Below are 20,746 nucleotides of genomic sequence, written 5' to 3' on the forward strand. Positions count from 1 at the left end.
ATACCGTCTAAAAGCAACAGGTAGACTGGAACAGGATAGAAGCAACGTGAGGTAGCAGGGAACAAAGGGTCTAATTCAAGTGTGTACGCTATTGCTGCCGCAGCTGCAATTTTCGTAGCTGTGGACATGTTAAAATATACTAATGCAACAGCGGCTGAGATTTTTACTGAGACGCCTCCTGAGACATCGCAGCAGTCCGCAACGGAGTACACATATGCAGCATCAGATGCAGATCAGGGAAACATCGACTCCTTGAGTGAGTCTATGGTCACGCAGAATGGCCTTCCTAACTGAGACGCTGGAGCCCTGTTTTGTGCGTGTAGGATCGCAGATGCAGGATGTAACATGTCCCTGAAATGGTCGAGACACGTCTGCGTTTTCAGCTGACGCTCCCTGTTGCCTCCCCCAAATGCTCTTTGCCTGTCTCTGACTGCCAATAAAGACTTGCAGCAAGCAACTACAGTAATGTACCTTGACCCATGCACAGTGCGACTCGGGCGCGTGCCTAGTGGCTAATAATTGCTGCATTTGCGAAAACATCGGCATTGCTTACACCTCTGAATCGGGCCAAAGTTACAAATGTGTCACTGAGCAAATTCATCTAAGTTTGAAATGGCGGCTTGGACAAGTGACAGTAGATGAGGCTGGGTGTAGGAGGGAAGATCAGACTCTTATGAGGGGAATTAGAACATTCTTATGAATAGATGGTTGTCAAAGTAAGTTGTAAACAAAATGCATATTCAAATTATATTGGGGAGCTGCAGGTGGGCCTGATATATGAATAAATCACATGATCAGTAAGTTAACAATATTGAAGTGCTGATCACATGATTATTATTATCATTTATTTATATGGCGCCACAAGTGTTCCGCAGCGCTTTACAAAGTACAAATAAACAAATAGGTGACCAGTGACTTACAAAACAGTACAATACTGGACAAGGACATGGATAATATACATAGCTACATTAGCAACCATATTAACCACATAAAAAGCCGAGCATAGGTAACCAAGTGTTAGGTGCCTGGGTGGGGAGTAAACAGTAGATGAAATATAAATAAAATAAGAAGAAGCACAAGAGGGTAGAGGGCCCTGCTCATAAGAGCTTACATTCTAAAAGGGAGGGGCAGACAAACAGGTGTGACACAGATGGGGTAGACAGGAAGGAGCATGTAGCAGCGAGTTACTAACCATTACAATAGGAATTATACTTTTTACAGGAAATAATGAAAGCTGTGCCACTGACAAGCCTATGGACAAATTCCAGGGAACCTTCATAGGTTTTGTTCTGTTCTTTATTTGGTAAACTCCAACCTGTGATGTTGTCATCTTGTTTTCTAAGGGCTACTGTTGTAAGCATCACTGTTGTTTATATGCTATTATATTTTATTTGCCATTTGTTTTGTGTGTATTCTCCTGCTCAGTGTATTGAAGGCCATTCGTGTCAGCAATGATTTCCATGCTCGGTTTAGAGCGCTGTCCCGTACATACTTTTACCGCGTGGTGACTGGATGTAAACACACGGAATTGCCAGTGTTTGAAAGAAATCTGTGCTGGGGTGCAAGTGTGAGGTACGTCCAGCTAATTCTAGGTCTAATAGGAGCTAAAACGTTTATATGGATCTGTTCAAATATGTCCTGCTTGACAGCAATACGAATGGGAATATAGAGAAACAAGCATTGAGCATTAAAGATTTTGGGTAAAACGCTTGGAACGGCGGCACATTAGAGGCACAACATCACTCATCTTGACTTACACCCCTGTGGAGGTGCATGGTAAAATGAGCGATGTTCCTCTGTAGTTATCTAGAGCACACATACTGTACATAAATAAGAGCGTTAGACCACTACAGATTGATAGGGTAGAATGACTATTGCTTTGTGCAAGATTCGTGGTCTTTTTTTTTTCCTCTTTAAGGCCCCTGGTCACACTGGTGCCCTAAGCCGCCCTCCCCACTAACTTGCCTCTTTTGCGCAGAGTATCTCGTAGGTTCACCAGAGTGCGGTGTGTGATATTATCTCGTCTTGACATAAACTCACATTGGTGGATTTCTCTTTACTGAGGAAAAGAAGCAATGTGTAGGGACAGCATCACTTCCCCACATCTGCCGCATCTAGGCACAAGCCTATGGACCGAATATGATCTGTCTGCTTTCTGTAGAATTTCTTGCATAGTTTGCATTGTTTTTCAGTGATAGAATTCGTATTTAGTATGCTGCCATCTTCAGAGAAATCTTTTTAATACAACCTCATGGGCCTACTATACGAGTATTGTAGGCCTGGCAGATCCAAGCTTGCCTCCCACCTGTATAGTCAGGTATGGCAGACAGGATAGTAGGACCTTTTCTCCACACCTGATTTTAGAGGCTGAAGGACAACACAGATTCCACAAGTTGGTATAAAATTATATCTTTAGTAAATTGCCTTAGTCCAGGTGTGAAAGGGCAGAGCAATGTTGGGGTTCAATATATTATATTTACATTCATCATGTCAGGATGAGAAAGTGAACAAGGTCTTTATGACAACATTCAGCATGTTCATAATGTCTACATTGACCATGTTGAAATTAAGCATGTTGACACTGAGATAATGCTGACATGATCGTACTGTCAACGCTTTCTGTTTCATGTCAATCTATTTCTTAACCTAACACTAAATTTAACCCTAAAAATTAGCCTCTTGCAAATGTTGACATCCTATCATTGTCGACATTTTCCAAGTGTCAACATTTATTATTTTAACCATCATGAATGTCGACCTTCACTGTTGACCTCCTGACTGCATCCCCCAACATTCTTAGATAATGAGCATTTTAAAGTAGATATTTGGCACCTGAGATTTCTCAAGACGCTAAGAGAGTAGAGCAGACCCCTTTAGGAGAAAGTGTGTTTTGCATCCCATGTTACAGACTTAGGGGCTGATTCACTATGTACTCTGTAGCAACTTTCCAAACCAGGTTAGCGGAGGCAGAGATTGACCTGATGTAACTATCATAGTGATCATACTGTATATCACCCATACAGTACTTCATTCTGATACTCCACATGGAGTTATAATACAGGATTTGTATTGTTCAATATAGGCTTTGGCCACTAAGTATATACTCCCTCATGTTATTGTGTCTGGTTTCTATTTGCAGTAGTCTTGACATGCCAAGGGTCCAGGAAGCTGCACAATTACTGCTCGGGAAACATGACTTTACTGCCTTCACCTCTGTAAACAATTCTGATGTATTTCAATCTCCAATCAAGACTTTGCAGCAGGCAGATGTCACACCCTCCAATAGCCTCTTGCCCAATCACCACTGCAGGTAATACAAGCGTCATATAGACATCCTTTAGTTTCTTTGCTTCATTATATTGAATAAGCTATCTACCTTAAAAATATAGATTAAAGTGCACCTTTCACCTCCATGAGAATGCATCTTACCAGTTCTTTATGAATTAGCACCATTCAGGTTTATATTTAGAGGTGCTTACATTTCACTGATTCAATGACCATGAATAATTTAGAATTATAATCACCAACTGACTCCAATTCAAATTTGTGATGTAAAATGTGCATCCCCCATTCTCCATTTGCACTCTCCTATCATGTTTGAGGTGCACAGTTTGCTGTAGAATGAGTAATTCTTTTAAACAATATTATTTAATTAAAAAAAAATTTCCATTCGATTTACATAACAGGAAACAAATGATAAGGAAATAAAAATCTGATAGTAAATATGTATATTCTTCATTTTCTTCTCCAAAGGGAAATCACAGAACATGTGGCTAATGACATAGTTGAGGTAATCACTATGACTAGCACAAGGGAGATGTCCCAATATAAGGAAATGATATAGAAAGAGGAAAGGAGGGAGGGTGGTGGGGGGTGGTGGTGACAAGACTAGAGCTCTCGAGGTAGCATATTCATGAGGTGGCCGGGTGAGCAGATCACGTTGGGCATTAGATACCATTGGGCATACAGCAAGACTTCCTCAGAAGTGTAGAATAGAAAATTAAGGTTCATTGTATTGAGAGATTTATAAGAAGGGGAAACCTAGAACTCCAGTCACTGAAACCAGATGGATGTCGATTCTAGGAATCAATCAATGGTTAATTTTGTCCATTATCGTACAAAATTCTAAGCACTTGAACCAGTCTGAGAGGAGAAGTTGATATAAAATAAGCAGGGATGAGTGAATTGGGTGCATTATTTATTTGGTTTAGTTCGGAGATGGGGAACCTCAGGCCGGGGGGCTGTATAAAGCCTGCGGAATCATTTGGTCTGGCCCTCTGAGCTTTTTTCTGCTAGCTTCATCTGGCTGATAGGGTGCCTAGAATGGCACCCTGCAGCCACAATCTATGCAGCAGTGCCGCCTGCAGCGTCCTCAGGGTGCTTAAGATGGTCACACCGCTGCCCTTACAGCTCCCTGGAATATCCTCAGGATGCTCTGGTCATTTCTGTAATCATCGGCGATTGTGGCCCCACCCCGCGTGACATCACATGGAGGAGGCGTGGCCTGCACCAAGTCTGCGAATAATGTTATATATATCAAAATGGTCCCGGCAGAAAAAGGTTCTCCAGCTCTGGTTTAGACCATGGCCAGTCAGCCATCTCTACTCTTAAGAAGGCCCTACTTGCCTACATTAAGATATACATGAAGCCAAAAAGACACTAGTGGAAATTTGAACACGTACAACCAGGGAGTGCTATAGCACCTGCTTTGCTAAGAGGCAGTCAAATCTAAGTCCCAAATGGTGCAGTCACCCACCCACTTTGTTTAATCTTCTGTTGCATCCAGATTGCACTGACTGTGATGACCGTGGTGAAACTAGCTGTAATAATCCAAAAAAATGTATCCTTTGAAAACATGGAATGTGTATTCTATTTCTGTATGATATGAGTAATACCTTTTACAGTGTAATCTAAGATAAACAATCACTGCTCCAGTCGGGAAAGTAGTCCTTCAGGTCTCTTGAGTATAGAAGGGATAAGTTTAAAGGACCACTTAACCCCAAAATTAAACATTTTCTGATATGGAGCTTTAAATACACTGTTCAGTATAACACTGGCATCCCTTGAGGGTAGAGGTTGGCACCACTGGTCTAGAGCATAAGGTCGGGCAAGTATGTGCTATTTATTGGCATTCTGCACTCTTTCCAATGAACTCCAGCTATGTAACTTTAAGAGCATCCTGTCCTGTCCTACTGGTTTCCTTTCCGTTGCACTCATGTTGGAAATCTGGCATATCGTACTCCTACCTCTTGGATGGACTGCCATTCTCTGAGCTCATCGACTATGGAGGGCTAATCTTGACAGCCAGGCCTCGTGCGCGCAGCTCTGCCTCTGCTGTTCTTGGGTTAATGCACAGTTGAAGGTGATTGAAGTGGATACATGTGTGTGTGTGTGCATATATATATATATGTATGCACGTATGTATGTATGTGTGTATATATATATATATATATATATATATTCATATTCCACGGATTTGACCATATAGATCAAAAAACAATTCCATGTCCACAATCGCTTGTAGTAGCATAAATAATCAATAACAACTTGAGTACACCTTATTTACATGACACTAACACACATTGGGCATCAGTTGAAGATAGTATATATTTTTGAAAAGCAGATCCCTTCTAGCGGGTATAGGAGGAGCCCGGACTCCAAAGGAACAGCAGTATTTCAAGAAGTGTGGTTATCAATTACTAAGGGGGGATCCCCGAGCTGCATTCTAGTCTCGTACCATTATGTAATTTTGAGGGAGTTCCTAATCCGTATTTGAAAGTCTACTGAAAGAGTGGTTACATAGCTCTCAGTGGTGAATGTCCCACTAGACACATGAGGCACATGCCTAGGGGTGCCACTTGTTGGGGGGGCAGCACTTGGATGCTTGTTTTAGTAATGTCTGTCTGAAATTTACCAGTAACTACAAAATATTTACACTCTACAGTACCATACGCCATCTTGAGTGTAGTATAAACAGGTAGGACATGTACAGACTGTCCATGTAAGCTGTCCTACTTATTAAATATGTATACATAATTAATAATAAAACAAAATGTTGTTGTTCATTGCATTTTGTTATTATATTACACAAATAAGGGCTTATAACCAAGCAATGAAAATTATTAAAATTGTGCATAGGCAGGAGGCCATTACTGTTGTACAGTACCTAGGGGTGTCCTGACCCCTAAATACACCCCTGGGAGTCCCTTTAATATCTTGACCCAAAGTGTTTGATATCGGGACCACAGCCCAAAGTTATGACATCACTCCTGAGGTGTCAGTAGTCCAAATATTTTATGTAATCTGAATACAATTTGGTTAATCCAATTAGGTGCGAGTTGCCGTTTTCTTAGCCAATTCGCATTGCAAATTCATTTTGCAATCCAATTAGAAACTCGCATTGAACCAATCAGAGTAAACCTTTCGCACCTCCCTGTGGGTGAGAGATGGTATCCTTATTTTAATTCCTGACCACGTACCGGAGGCATCCATCCATTTTCATAATTTCTCTATAAATTTCATCATATTTTTGTATGCCTGTACCCATGCTCTGTACTGTATATAGCATAACTTTCATCATTTCAGCCCGCCAACTACTGTACTATTTTCCATTACCCACTCTAGTGTCATTGACCTTGCTAGACCTCACAACCCCTCATGTTCTGAGGGCCTCTAATCAGAAAAAAAAGATCAAATCAAGCAAGATCTATTTTAAAATATATTTTTTAAGAGTTTTTGCCAGTAAAATTACAGTTTTTTATTCTGCATTACAATATTAGGAAATATTTAGCCAAGATTGACTGACGGCTCTTTCAAGCAGCTTTTCCTATAAGAGGACCAAGCTGGTGGAAGCCTCATGACTCACAAAGATTCATCCTTCAGAACTCTGGAGAGGAAAAAACCCCTGTGGAGGAAACCTCTGGGGACCCATGGCTTGAAGGACTGCCCGTCCCTCGGCGCACTAGGAGGCTATGCAAAGTTACTTTATCAAACTTAATCAAATATACACATGAGAATTAAATATTTAACACACTATATTAATAGCTAACTTTTACTGATGTCATTAACTAGGTCCTGTCCACATCTCCTGACATTACCCAATTTACATTCCTCACAAAGCTGCGCACTTTGCCGAAGAGGATAATCATCCCCTTTTGAGAAGCACCAAATTTACCCCAATGGCTAAGATATAGCGATGGCTACGCTGTCCTGCTAGAACCTCACATAGTAGAAGTAAGGCTGGTACTTTGGTAGAAAATAAGCTAGAGATATTATACAAAAAAACACAATTAAAATAAAATAAAAAATAAATGTTTTATGATGTTTGTACATTGAATTGACATTAATAGCCAAGGCTAAGAACAGTAATTTCAGCACCTCTGCTGCATAACCAGCGTTACATCAGTGTGTGAGGTTCTAATGGCAACTTGGTGCTAATTGAATCTCCCCATAGCCTCTGTGCTCAGTATACAATATAGTACTCCATGCTGAAGATACAAAAGAGGCCCCATTATGCCCATTAATCAATGGACCTGGATGAACATCCCATTGGATTACTAATGCAGTGGGTATCTTGTTAGTTCACTGTTTGATTTTATCCTTGTATGTCTTACTTTCCTTGTATTGCTTATTCGCACATATAACCAATGTAGTGTGCCCAACACGGCTGTCTCATCTGGTACTCTGTGTATAATGGACAATGCATGGTTCTGATGAACTTGCAAGGATCCCATCTAGTATTTGTTTATCTCTCTCATTGTGTGTCATCAGTTCCAGGCATGCCTATTATGTCCATTCAAATCCTATGTAGTGCGCCTAAAGTGGCTGCCTCATCTGGATACACTGCGGATAGGATGATTAATCCTTGCAACTGATGACCAAAAATGGCGCAGAGACCCTTTGCTCTGGGAAGTGTTATAGAGATTCTGGATGAAAGTAAGCAGTACATGGGAAGTTCAGCAAATGATGATAGTACCATTATAAAATTCCATATTAGGATTATTTGCATACATCTATTCTTTGATATTTCTATGAGACAGCAAATACATGGTAGGGGTCTTCAATGGTGAGTTTCCCATTAGGCACATGAGACACAAGCCTAAGGGTGCCACTTGTTGGGGGGCGGCACATGGATACTTGTTTAAATACTGTCAGTCCGAAATTTACCAGATATTTACACTCTACTGTACCATATTCCATCTTGAGTGTAGTATAAACAGATAGAACATGCACAGACTGTCCATGTAAGCTGTCCTACTTATTAAATATGAATACATAATTATAAATAAAACAATGTCATAGTTCATTCCATTTTTTTTATTATTATAGTAAACAAATGTGGGCTTATAACCAAGCAATAAAATTAAGAAAATTGTGCAGAGGGAGGCGGCCATTACTGTTGTGCCTAGGGGTATCATGACACCTAAATCCACCCCTGATAGCTCTTCCAAGAATCAAAAATGTTGAAGCTAACTTCTGTTTATCTAAAGTCGTTTCCAATCAGTCCATCTGAAACACTTTAAACATTTTCCCTTTAAAAAGAGAAAAGGAAGGTGGATAGGGGAGGATCCATGATTGTACAATAGTATAGTTTCACAAGCTGCTGCACTAATGGCCAATAGTAGTTTCCTACAGCTTTTGGTGACCCTCTGATTACTAGGAATAATTCCAAAAATTGCCCATTCTGCAGTAAAAGGCAAATAGTTCACTGGATGTTCCATCAAATAATTTGTATCCAAAAACCACATATCAATTGACATGTCCAAAAGCAATAAAGCAGATTTGCTTCTGTCGGGCAACATTTATTAGAGACGGACATACCTACCAAATACCGTCTACAGGGTGAATGATAAGCTCTAAGTTTAAGAACATTTCTTGATATTGTGCAGAAGGTAGTAGGTGACGAGAACTAAGTAGGCTTTTGAGTAAAAGCTCCCAGGAGAACCAGAAAGTCGGGCAACCATTGCCTCATCCCTGACTGAGTGTTGCCAAGCATATACATTATAAGTGGGGAAATAAACTTAAACCAGTATGACCCGGTCACGTAAACATCAACAACACCTGATAGTAGCATTTCTGGTCCAGTGAGAAGCTCTGCACCACAATATCACTGAGATTGAAGTTTCTAAGATTATTTCCTCTCTCCATAGTAAGTAGTCTGGGGGGCATTAGAAGTTGTTGGGCATTAATATAACACCTTCATACAATCTTTATTCTCAAACCTGGCAAGAACTCAGTACTTATTCCATCTCCTGAATCGAGATTTTATGTAAAGTAATTGCAACTGCCTCTGCAACTCCTCACCTCACGCTAACTTGACTATACCCACAGTAGATTCTCTGTGAATGCTATTCGGACTGCCCTGGCAGTTGTAGCCATCTGTCAAGGAGCAGGGTTGGCGCCTAACGTGTTTTTAAGTGTTGGCGTGAAAAAGGAGTTTGGCAGAGTTTCCATGACGCATGCCAGAGCCTTCTGCACGCTTTCTCCCAATTTATCAATAACATCTATGCTGACCCAGAAGTTTCCATGGTCATAATTGGCCTCCACAGCTCCTCTGTCAAGATGTCCCAGGTCAATTATCTTAATCTCACCCTTGATGTGGTCATTAGGATATTGCAAGGTTGGAACGTCCTCAAGTGTATACATGAAACAAAATCATGGCCTTTTCTGATCTTTTTTTTGTATATATCTGACACTCCACATACTTTACAGCCTATCTTACAATATAATGAGGAATTTGGAGAGGTCTCAGGATTTTATGTCAGTCTGGATACATTGGTAGAGGTGCTTCTAAACCTGGAACCTACACCTCATTGGGATAGACACTTTCACTTAACTGTGTATTCAATTGCCTAAAAATTTACATAATCTGTATGGCCTCAATATACAGTATATTATCAAAGAGTATCTAGATGAAATGTCCAAGTGGACCCATCTCATGCTGTCTTATATGGGCACTTTTGCTTAATCATTTTGATTATGTTCCCCAAACACTTCTATACCTGCTCCAGATGATGCCTATTGTACTGTCATACTGTCTCCTAAGCATGAGAAACTACTTAATTGGGAATTTAGAATTATTTGGCAACACAAACCCCCTAGGATCAGTTTGCGCAAATTGTGATGGTATTAACTTACCCAATCTTAAACTTTACAATAGTGCAGGGATATTCGCATATATTAGAGATTGAGTCAATGCCCGAGACTTTTATGCTAATAACTCATTGGAGCAGACTTTCCTGTCTGACCAGAGCCTGTCCTTTTTTCTACATGTCCATAAGCAGGAACTTTTTGACAATGCCCTCCAAAACCCCCTCTTGCTGTCAGCATTACACTCATCATAAATTGACCCTTAATAGTCACTTTTTATCCCATTTATGGCTAATCCAGAATTTCAGTCCGGGCGGGTTCAATAACTTGTGAAGCAAGAAAATATGAGAAATTCATATATAGGTGCTCATTAATTATATGAATAAAAATACGATACTTATATAGATAAAGACTGTCTTCAATCTTGATTGTCAACCCTCTGGTGAAATAATTTCATTAATGTCTGAATCCTTTTTCATGGATGTATTCCCAAAATCTTGCTTAAAACCTCAAACTCTCTCTCTTTAGGCAGTATGACTCCCGGCATGAAATAATAAGAATAGGAGAGAAGACTATATATAGTGTAAAATCTTTTTAATAAAGAGAGCATCCAAACATCAAATGGAAAATTACATAGATAATGTAGATAAGAATGGACTCCTACCAAATAAATATGAGACCAGAACCTTAAATACAGCGCTTGTTAAAGGTGTTTTGCCCGGGCACTCCAACCCTCAGACTCTTGGCCCCTCTCTCACACCTGGTAGTCGGTAAAACAGCTCCTCCACCCACCAACATGTGTCCACCAGGAGATGGTCTTGGTCTTTTTCAAGGTCCTTAAAGAAAATGACAATCTCCTGGTGGAAACATCCTAGATACCTCACTATTGCAAGAGTCTTAGACAAATATGACAACAAAATTTGAGCTCAGTTGTAAACTTTCTCCTTTTGATCAGTCAGGCCCCCTGAATGCTGTTCTTTCCCACCCTCCTTCAGGCAATTGGATTATTTCAGCATTTTATAGTCTGTTACTCTTACCTACATATCATGAACTCATCACCTCAGGGCTCTCCACTTGGTTAACCATCTTTCTGCATGTGTTCTTAAAGGATATTTTGATGTCATTGTCATGTTCCCTATCTATTTAGTATCTATAGGGAGATATTTTACAATATATTCTGTAATCTGACTCTGACAGGTATTTGTCTATAATTCTTGAGGGGAGAATTAAATTAGCTGCGGTACTTTACTGCCAGCTAATTGATCCCCCGGGCTAATTCAAATAGCTCCGAAGCTTGCACTGATCAGAAGGCGTGACCAAATCGCAGGAGGCGTGGCCACACCCCCACTAGGAAAAAAGAAAAAAATATATATATATTTGACACAGCGCTGTGAGCCCCTCAGCCAGGGGCAAATATATGGATGATCGCTACCCCCAACCCTGCACAGGCAAAGGAGAGGAGACTACTGCTTCTGCTCAGCGGAAGCAGTCTCCGTGGTCCCACTGCAGCGTGTGCTGGCCTGCTGACCGGTATGGTATCGGGCATTTCTTTTCAGAAGCTCAGCAGGTTCGGGAAAAAAAAGCTAATAACGATCTGTTTTCAGGCAGGCGCCGGCGTTAACACACATGATCCGTGAACCTTTATCGGCTCAAATTGAATTCCCCCATTGGCGTGCCCATTCTATGTTACAGACAACACCTGTCTTATCTTCAAGGTCTGTTTGCCATTCTGCAAAACAAGGACTGTGTACAGACTCCTCAAATATGCGTAAATCTCCCTTTTAGTGCCTTAGGTACTAACACTGAAGGCATGTAGAAATCCTTTTACCCCACAGGTTACAATCGTTTATGGCTATTGTGCTATTGTTACGATCTGTATTGTATTCATTCATTTTCTCTATTGCTCCAATAAAAGAAAAAGCTTTAGCTCCCTAACTCCATTACAGGCAGCTGAAGCTTTTCCAACAAATTAGGACCGTGTCTTTATGGAAACTAACAGCTAAAATAAAAACTGTTTCTAGTGTCTGCCCCAAATATCATACCCCTAGTGCCTCTTTTCTTTCATTGCATGTGAGAATAAGCATCTTGTGAATATATTGTTACCACTATCAAAGTTCCAATTTGTGGCAAACCTATGATGTGTTTGCACGATCCGTTTTGTGCGTCCCTGTTTTCCTGAATCTTGGATCTGCCATAACCGAGAGCTAAATAGAGAGTACTGTTCAAATCTGACATAAGGTGTGGGTGGCCTCTGCTGGCCAGTCATTGTGACTCACAGTTGTCTGGTCAATTAAGCTCATTAAAAATGAATGATATAGGAGTATCCAGCAGCAAATCCATCAGATGGCACTTTTAAATAAAATATTTGTTTAATACTGCCATGTGGGCGTGTGCCTGAGTATTACACTGCATTAGTCATGAAATAATATGTTTATTCTGTTCATTCTATTGGAAGTGAGTCACGAATCTGATCCAAGTAGCAACTCCAGAAAAGTTATTCTATTTATATAGATATTTTTTTTTCATTTTTATTTTACAACATTAGTTCTGGCCACAAAGTCTCAAGGCAAATGTCAGCGCTGACAGGCTATCTGTGTCACTTCCTTTTCCTGCTCAGAATTTGCTGTGGTAGCAGCTGATTATATATTTTTCCTGAAAAACAGTTTTAATAAAGAGATATTTGTCTCTTAGTATTTGAGGTAGAACAGGTCAGGATAGGCCTTACAAATCTTCTGTATTAGTGTCTGGTGTCATAAGACAATAAGAGGTCCATATATTTTTTTGATGCAAACTGTTTTTATTAGAGCTAGTGACCAAGAACACCACCACAGTAACTAACACAGGGTAATATAACATCACACAATGGGATGCAATGGGGAAACCGGCTGTCTTAATCCCGACAGCTGACTTCCCGACTGCTTTATATCGGCGAGGGTTAAATGACAGGCGTCTATATGTAGACGCCTGTCATTTTCCAGACGCCGGAAGACTGGCGCCCGGCATCCCGATCGAAGGGATTCCAGGCGCCGCGAGCGGACAGCGTTAGGTTTAGGAAGCGTTAGGTTTAGGGCACCCGGGGGGGGACTTAGGGTTAGGCACCCCCCCGGGAGGGTTAGGGTTAGGCTAGGGGGAGGGAGGGTTAGGGTTAGGCACCCCCGTGGTCGACTTAGGGTTATGCACCCCCCCGGGGGACTTAGGTGTAGGCAGCGGGGAAGGGGGGGGGGTAGGGTTAGGCACTTACAGGGGAGATTAGGTTTAGGCACTTGGGGGGTAGGTTAGGGTTAGGCACCCCTAAGGAGGAGGGTTAGGTTAGTTTTTACTTACCTGCGGACGATCGGGATTTCCAGCGCTGTCGGGCTTCCACTGCCGGGATCTCTGCTTCTGTCGGCCTGCCACGCTCGTGATTCGAACTGCCGGCCAGAGGGACGGCGGTATTTCATACCGATCCCACACAATAGACATGATGGTTGGCATTACAAAAAGGTTCTGTAGAAAACTGAAAATCAAGTGAGTAAAGTAAACTGGAATGAAAACGTTGATTGGGAATCTTATCGGCGGGAAAGACGGACTGGAAAGGTGAGGGGGGAGAAAGAGGAGGAGGTGGTACAAAACAGTCTTCAAAGATGTAGAATAATGTAGGGTTCCTCTGTGCTGACGACATAGAATACGTTCACTCCTTGATGAACACCAACTGGTAAGTCCACCATCCCCACATAAGAGATTATGGGGCCTATTCATCAACACTAAAATAATGTTTTTAAGGACATTTTCCTTAAATACCGTTGTTTTAGTATTCATGAAGAGACTTAACACAGGCGGTATCACTGATTTCTACTTCAGGGTCCATAGGGTATCCACAGGATACCTTGGGGTATAGGTGTGACGTCAGTCGCAGGGCACCAAAGAGTTAAGCTTTCAGCCTCCCAGGATGCACTAGGTCCCCCTCCTATACCCCGCCCCCGGGCCAAGGCACCTCAGTTTAGTTTGGTGCCCGGCCGGAGTCGGGTGCACCTGTTGGAGTGGGGGCTAGAAGAGCCCCTGAAGCTTTTTCTTCATGCAGCTGTGGCTGCACATCTGGATGAACAGCATGGACAGTCAGTCCTGATGTCCATGCTGTCTTCCCTACACCCCGCCGGTACCAGAACGCCGGTACTGATCCGGGGATGCTGGTGGGCGTCTGGGGTCACAGCTAGCGGTGACCCCAGATGCTCCGGACCATGGCCGGATTCAAGGGGGACAGAGGTAAGCAGCTGGGTCCCGCGGTGGGTCCCCGCTGATCACATGGTCCTAAGTCCCCAGGCAGGGGGCTCCCTGGGGACTGGCTGCAGCGTGGAGCCAGGCGACCAACCTGCGCTTCCACTACCCCCTGGGACAGCGGACCGCAGCAGAGCGGTAGCGCTGCGGCGTCCCAGGGGTTAAATGCATGCCAGGGGAGCGCGCCTTCCCTGTCTCACAGCCGGCGCCTCCCCCGCTGCACACAGCCCTCTCTGCACTGTGCTGACTGGTCCTGTGTCAGCGCTCCTCCCCCAGGCCAGCTTCTCTCTGCTCCTCGGCGGCCATCTTCTCTGCAACGCATGGTGAACGCTGCTGGAAGTCTGGAAGGAAGCATCGTGGTCTGGGTCCCCCCGCATACCTCTCCTCCGCTGTGGCTCAGGTCTGTGTATGCAGCGCTGTGTCCTACCAGGCCCTGTGTCTGTGTAGTTGAGTGATCAGCGCTGTTAGTGCAGGAATTGTTATTTCTCTGCATTGTATGTGACTGTGCTAGCGCTGCCTGTAACTTTTCTTCTCTAAACTGTCAGCTTTATTACTGTCCCTGTTCTTTCTGCTAAAGCCCTTGCGGTGCGGTGCTGCAGGGTGGTCTCTCGCCTATTTAATTCTTAATTGGTGAGAGAGGTCACATACGTGGTGCCATAATGTCTGAAAGTGATTTTCCCCTCCGGCTACAGTGTACCACGTGCAAAGTACCGTTAGCGGAGGGGGAGGGTAGCGCGGAGGGCCTTTGCCGGCAGTGTTTGTCCATGGCGCGGCCTATTACGGTTACAGCACCGGTACAGGAGCCGCCCTGGGCTTGTTTCGCTCAGGCGTTAACAGCTTTAGTGGGCCAGTTAGCTCCGCAGCCCGCGTTTACTCCGATGGGTTTGTCACAGCAGTCTGTGGTGTCGTCACCCATGCAGGGGTTCCCACGACAATTGGTGGTACCCCACAGTCTCCCTATTTCCCCGCTCCCGGGTTCTCAGGAGCCAGCGTGGGTTAACTCCCTGACGAGTTCTGTACAGCACTTGTCGGATGTGTTGCAAGGGGAGTCTGTGATGCGGCCTCATAAAAGGCCGGTGGCGTCTCTGTCCGCTCCTTATGAGGATGACGAAGGGACGTCTGATGATGGGGAGATTCTGGATCCTTACGATCAGGAACCTTTCCATACTAAGGACGCTGATGCTAAGTCCAAAGTATATATTCCTGGACTTATTCGGGCGGTCCGCACAGCCTTGGTGATTGAGGACGAAGTTCCCCCAGCGGCTAAATCTAAGTATGCCTTTTTCAAAGATGTGAAGGGCGATGCCACAGTCTTTCCTCTTTCGGGTCAGTTGGTGGACCATTTAGAGGAGGCGTGGAAACAACCTGGCAAAAGATACCAGCCGCAGAGACGCCTGGCGGTGGCTTATCCGTTCGCGGATAATTATTTTGCTAAGTGTGAATCCCCTCCACAGGTGGATTCTCACGTGACCCGTCTTGTCCGTAGTGCCACATTGCCGATGCCATCCATGTCCTCCCTTAAGGATACTACGGACCGCAAGGTAGAAATCTGCCTGAAGTCCGCTTATTCCCTTGCAGGGGGGGCAGCACGGCCGGCTATGGCCATTTGCTGGGTTGCCAGAGCGATGGAGCGCTGGGCGGATTCATTAGAGGCTTCTTTTGAATCCGACTGTCCGGCCGAACAGGCGGAGTTGATTGGCAATCTCCGTGATTCGGCCACCTACATCAACGAGGCGGCTCTAGACATTAGTACTCTGGTGTCTAGAATTTCTTCAGCAGCGGTAGCTGCTCGTCGCACCTTGTGGCTGCGATCCTGGAAGGCGGACGCAGATCCAAGAAAGGTCTGGAAGCGTTGCCGTTTACCGGAGAAGTTCTCTTCGGTCCGGATCTGGATAAGATTGTGGCCACGCTGGCGGCAGCCAAATCTGCTTGTCTCCCGTCGGCCGCTGCTCCTTCTGGTTCTGGACCATCGTCCTTTCGGTCATCTAGGGCCCAGGGCAGGCCCAAACCACAGTCGTTTCCTCGACAGGCTGGCCCTAAGAAATCGGTCAAGCCCCGGAAACAGGCATGGAGTACCAGACGTCCGGCCCCCAAGCCAGATGACAAGCCTGCGGCCTGACGGTCCGGGTCTCCCCTTGGGGGATCCCAGGGTGGGAGGCCGCCTGCTGCAGTTCTCCCGGTGTTGGTCGTTCACTACGACAGACACTTGGGTTCTGGAGGTGGTCTCTCACGGGTACGCCCTCTCCTTCCGGCACAGACCCCCGGCTCGATTCTTCACCACGGGTCTACCATCAGACCGGAACAAGGCTACGGAGCTGCGGAAGGTATTGCACACTATGCTCCAGGCTGGAGTTATAGTGCCTGTTCCATTCTCCCAGAGGGAGACAGAAACCCAATGGGTCATATCGTCCGATTCTCAACCTCAAAGCACTCAACAAGTCTTTGCGGGTCCCGAAGTTTCGGATGGAGACCCTACGGTCCATCATTCTGGCGCTGGAACCTGGGGACTACATGGTGTCATTGGACATACAGGACGCTATGGCGGTCATGGCGGCTTCTCTGCGGCTGCAAGGAGTCCGCATGTTGCCGTACTTGGACGACCTGTTATTGGTGGCAGGATCTCCAGAGCTCCTGTTACACCACTTGGACCTGACCATTGCACTGCTGCAACGGCACGGCTGGCTAATCAACTGGCAGAAGTCCACTCTAATCCCGTCTCGGAGGATTCTGCATCTTGGAGCCTTATTGGACTCGGGACAGCAAAGGATCTTCGTGACGGAGGACAAGATCTCTGCTTTACAGTCAAGGGTGCGCAGTTGTCTGCACAGCCGCCGGGTGTCCTTACACTCGGCGATGAGGTTACTGGGCTCCATGGTGTCGGTGTTCGACATGGTGGAATACGCCCAGTTTCACTCCAGACCTCTGCAGCACCTGATCCTGTCCAAGTGGAACGGGCTGCCTCAGTCTCTGAAGTTCCAGACGATTGTGCTCACCCCGGAGGTTCGCCTGTCCCTTGCGTGGTGGTTAAAGACGACCCACCTCAACAAGGGACGTCCGTTCTGGGTTCCAAATTGGGTCCTGTTGACAACGGACGCCAGTCTTCGGGGCTGGGGAGCAGTTTCGGGTCCACACTTGTTCCAGGGCAGGTGGACACCGACAGAAGCGGAGCTTCCAATAAATATCTTGGAACTCCGTGCGATCTTCAATGCTCTCCTGCAGGCACAGCGGTTTCTCCAGGGTCACCCGGTGCAGGTCCAGTCGGACAATGCTACCACCGTGGCCTACATAAACAGGCAAGGAGGAACTCGCAGTCGGGCGGCTCTCGTAGAGGTCTCTCGGATCCTGGTTTGGGCGGAGCGCAATCTTCCGGCCATATCAGCGGTCTTCATCCCGGGAGTGCTAAATTGGGAGGCGGACTTTCTAAGTCGCCAGGACGTTCATCCAGGGGAATGGTCCCTGCACCCGGACGTTTTTCAACTACTGGTGGACAGGTGGGGTCTTCCAGAAATCGACCTCATGGCGTCCCGGCACAACAACAAGTTGCCGGTGTACGGGTCTCGCACAAGAGACGAAGGGGCGTCTCTGGTGGATGCTCTGTCCGTCCGGTGGACGTTCAGGTTCGCATACCTGTTCCCTCCGGTCTCCCTTCTTCCACGGGTAATCCGGAAATTCAAACAGGAAGGAGGGACGCTCCTGTTGATAGCTCCCGCGTGGCCCAGACGGCACTGGTTCTCAGACCTTCAGGGTCTGTCCGTGGACAGTCCTCTGCGGTTGCCGCTACGACCGGACCTTCTGTCTCAGGGTCCTTGTCTTCACCCGGACCTGACTCGGCTGTCTTTGGCGGCGTGGCTGTTGAGACGGCCATGCTGAGGTCCTGGGGGTTTTCCAGCTCTGTGGTGCGTACCATGTTACGAGCTCGGAAACCGTCTTCCGCGAGGATATACCATCGCGTGTGGCATACGTTCTTCCAGTGGTGTCGACCGAGAGGTTATGCACCGCGGGAGTTTCGTCTGTCTCGGATTCTCGCCTTCCTGCAAGCGGGACTAGATCATGGGCTTCGCCTTGCTTCTTTGAAGGTACAGGTTTCGGCCCTATCTGTCTGGTTTCACCGTAGGATTGCTACAATCCCGGATGTGCGCACCTTTATGCAAGGTGTTCTCCGTATTCAGCCGCCCTTTGTTCCACCTGTGGCGCCTTGGGATTTGGCTGTGGTCCTGAGGGCTCTCCAAGGACCGCCGTTTGAACCACTGGGCTCAGTGGATATTAAATGGCTAACAGCTAAGACTGTTTTCCTTCTGGCCGTTGCTTCAGCCAGACGTGTTTCTGAGTTAGGGGCTCTTTCTTGTAGACCCCCTTTCTTGGTTTTTCATGGGAACAGGGCAGTGCTCCGCACTCGGCCCGAGTTTCTTCCCAAAGTTGTTTCCCAGTTTCATGTTAACGAGGAAATAGTTGTTCCGGCCTTTAACTCACCGGGTCTTTCCGTGGGTGAGGCCTCTTTGGATGTTGTGCGGGCCTTAAGGACTTATGTTGACCGCACTTCTTTGTTTAGGAAGTCGGACGCTTTGTTGTCCTCTATGGCTTCTGTAAAAAGGGTTGGCCTGCTTCAAAGCAAACTTTGGCAGCCTGGATCCGTATGGCTATTTCTGAAGCTTATCTTCATGAAGGCCTACCGGTCCCTCCTTCTCTGAAGGCTCATTCCACTAGGTCTGTGGGTCCTTCGTGGGCAGCTCGACGTGGTGCCTCGGCAGTTCAGATCTGCAAGGCTGCTACGTGGTCTTCTGTCCATACCTTCGTGAGGTATTACAGGTTTGACACCTTCGCCTCTCAGGATGCTTCCTTCGGGCGGCGGATTCTCCTTTCTGCACAGGAGCGTCCCCACCCTTAAAGGATACTGCTTTGGGACATCCCCAAGGTATCCTGTGGATACCCTATGGACCCTGAAGTAGAAAATATGAGATATGGTAAGAACTTACCCTTGTTATCTCTATTTCTACGAAGTCCATAGGGTTCCACAGGACTCCCGCCCTGTCGCACCTGTGCTGCAGATGGGCTTTGCTCTGGTCACCGGTTTTCCGTCTCCCTCTGGTGAGAATGTGATTCTTGTATGTGTCCAGATCTTTGTTCTCTCTCTTCCTTCTCCTCCTCCGGCCTATGGCTTGGTAACTAACTGAGGTGCCTTGGCCCGGGGGCGGGGTATAGGAGGGGGACCTAGTGCATCCTGGGAGGCTGAAAGCTTAACTCTTTGGTGCCCTGCGACTGACGTCACACCTATACCCCAAGGTATCCTGTGGAACCCTATGGACTTCGTAGAAATAGAGATAACAAGGGTAAGTTCTTACCATATCTCATATTATCTCCTGGTTAAGTCCGCCTGCGTTAATTTCCACACTCCCCATACATTAGTACATTAGTATGGGGATATGGAAATTATGCTATTCATCAAATTTCGAAAATAATGTATTTTCAGAATTTGATGGTGTTACTATTCGCCACTGTGAGGTGATGAATAACAGGTAAAACTTACCTGTGTCAGCGTGGACAGGACTCCCGGCGTCTAACTCCGTCGCTCTGGTCCCTCCTCTGGCTCAGGTAGCTGTTCTGAGACGTGTTCTCCCAGCAGAACACAATAAAGTTTACAAAAGAAACAAAAGTTTTTTTATTTTCTAAACTGTACAGTGTGCTGCTGGGAGACCACGTGTCAGCACAGCCACCAGAGGCGCTAAAGTGGGCAGGTAATTGCGGGGACGGGGAGAGGTGAGGGGACACAAAATTACCGCAGCTGTAGGTAGTGGCTGCGCATGCGCTGGTTTTACGAGTGTAACGGCTCATGCGCAGCATGGATTACAGCTGCGGTAAGTTAGTGTAGATAGGGAACACTAACTATTTCCCGAAAAGCTGTCATCACAAAAATGACAGCTTTTCGAAATAAATAGTTATGGAGAGGAGGAATGATGAATTCCTCCGGTAATTAGGTAGAACTCCATGCGAGTTCTAAACCTAATTACCTCCATCAAATTTTTAGATATGATCATTTTTAGAGGTGAAATAATTAGCTCCACCTGTAGATGTTTTAAAATGTGTCAGTGAGTAATGAACACACCTGTGTTCCTGCTGGGTGACCTGGAAAACGTGACCTGTGTGGGGTTCTGAGGACCGAGTTTGAGAACTTAGGCCCTGATTCAGAGCCGGACGCTCTGACAGAGCGCTCGCTCTGAATCAGGGCCGTCCTTCTCTTTTTTTAAAGCGGCCTCCTGCTATAGCTATAGAGAGCGGCCAAAAAGATGGTCGCGATGGTCAAGACCATAGCGACCATCGGGCTTGCGACGAGACCCTTGTGGTAGGGTCTCGTTGCCGCAAGCCCTGGAGTGCTTTCGGCTCTATCAGAGCCAAAATCACTCACTGA

At 45.6% G+C, this 20,746-nt stretch overlaps 1 protein-coding gene across 6 annotated transcripts in view; it reads left to right on the top strand.

Moving 5' to 3' along the window:
• The window catches only part of PUSL1 (pseudouridine synthase like 1), a 181,673-nt gene that overhangs the window by 122,736 nt on the left and 38,191 nt on the right, over positions 1–20,746 (top strand). For 5 of the 6 annotated variants that reach the window (XM_088482249.1, XM_088482248.1, XM_088482251.1 and 2 more), the window contains 2 exons: positions 1,426–1,572; positions 3,140–3,310. In XM_088482249.1, coding sequence (XP_088338375.1) covers positions 1,426–1,572; positions 3,140–3,310 — 318 coding nt within the window. The remainder of the gene's footprint in view (positions 1–1,425; positions 1,573–3,139; positions 3,311–20,746) is intronic. The other variant, XM_088482253.1, reaches the window with a different exon arrangement.

The sequence above is a fragment of the Taudactylus pleione genome, unplaced genomic scaffold (genome assembly GCF_031769625.1).
Source record: "Taudactylus pleione unplaced genomic scaffold, aTauple2 ptg000284l, whole genome shotgun sequence".
NCBI classification, from domain to species: Eukaryota; Metazoa; Chordata; class Amphibia; order Anura; family Myobatrachidae; genus Taudactylus; species Taudactylus pleione.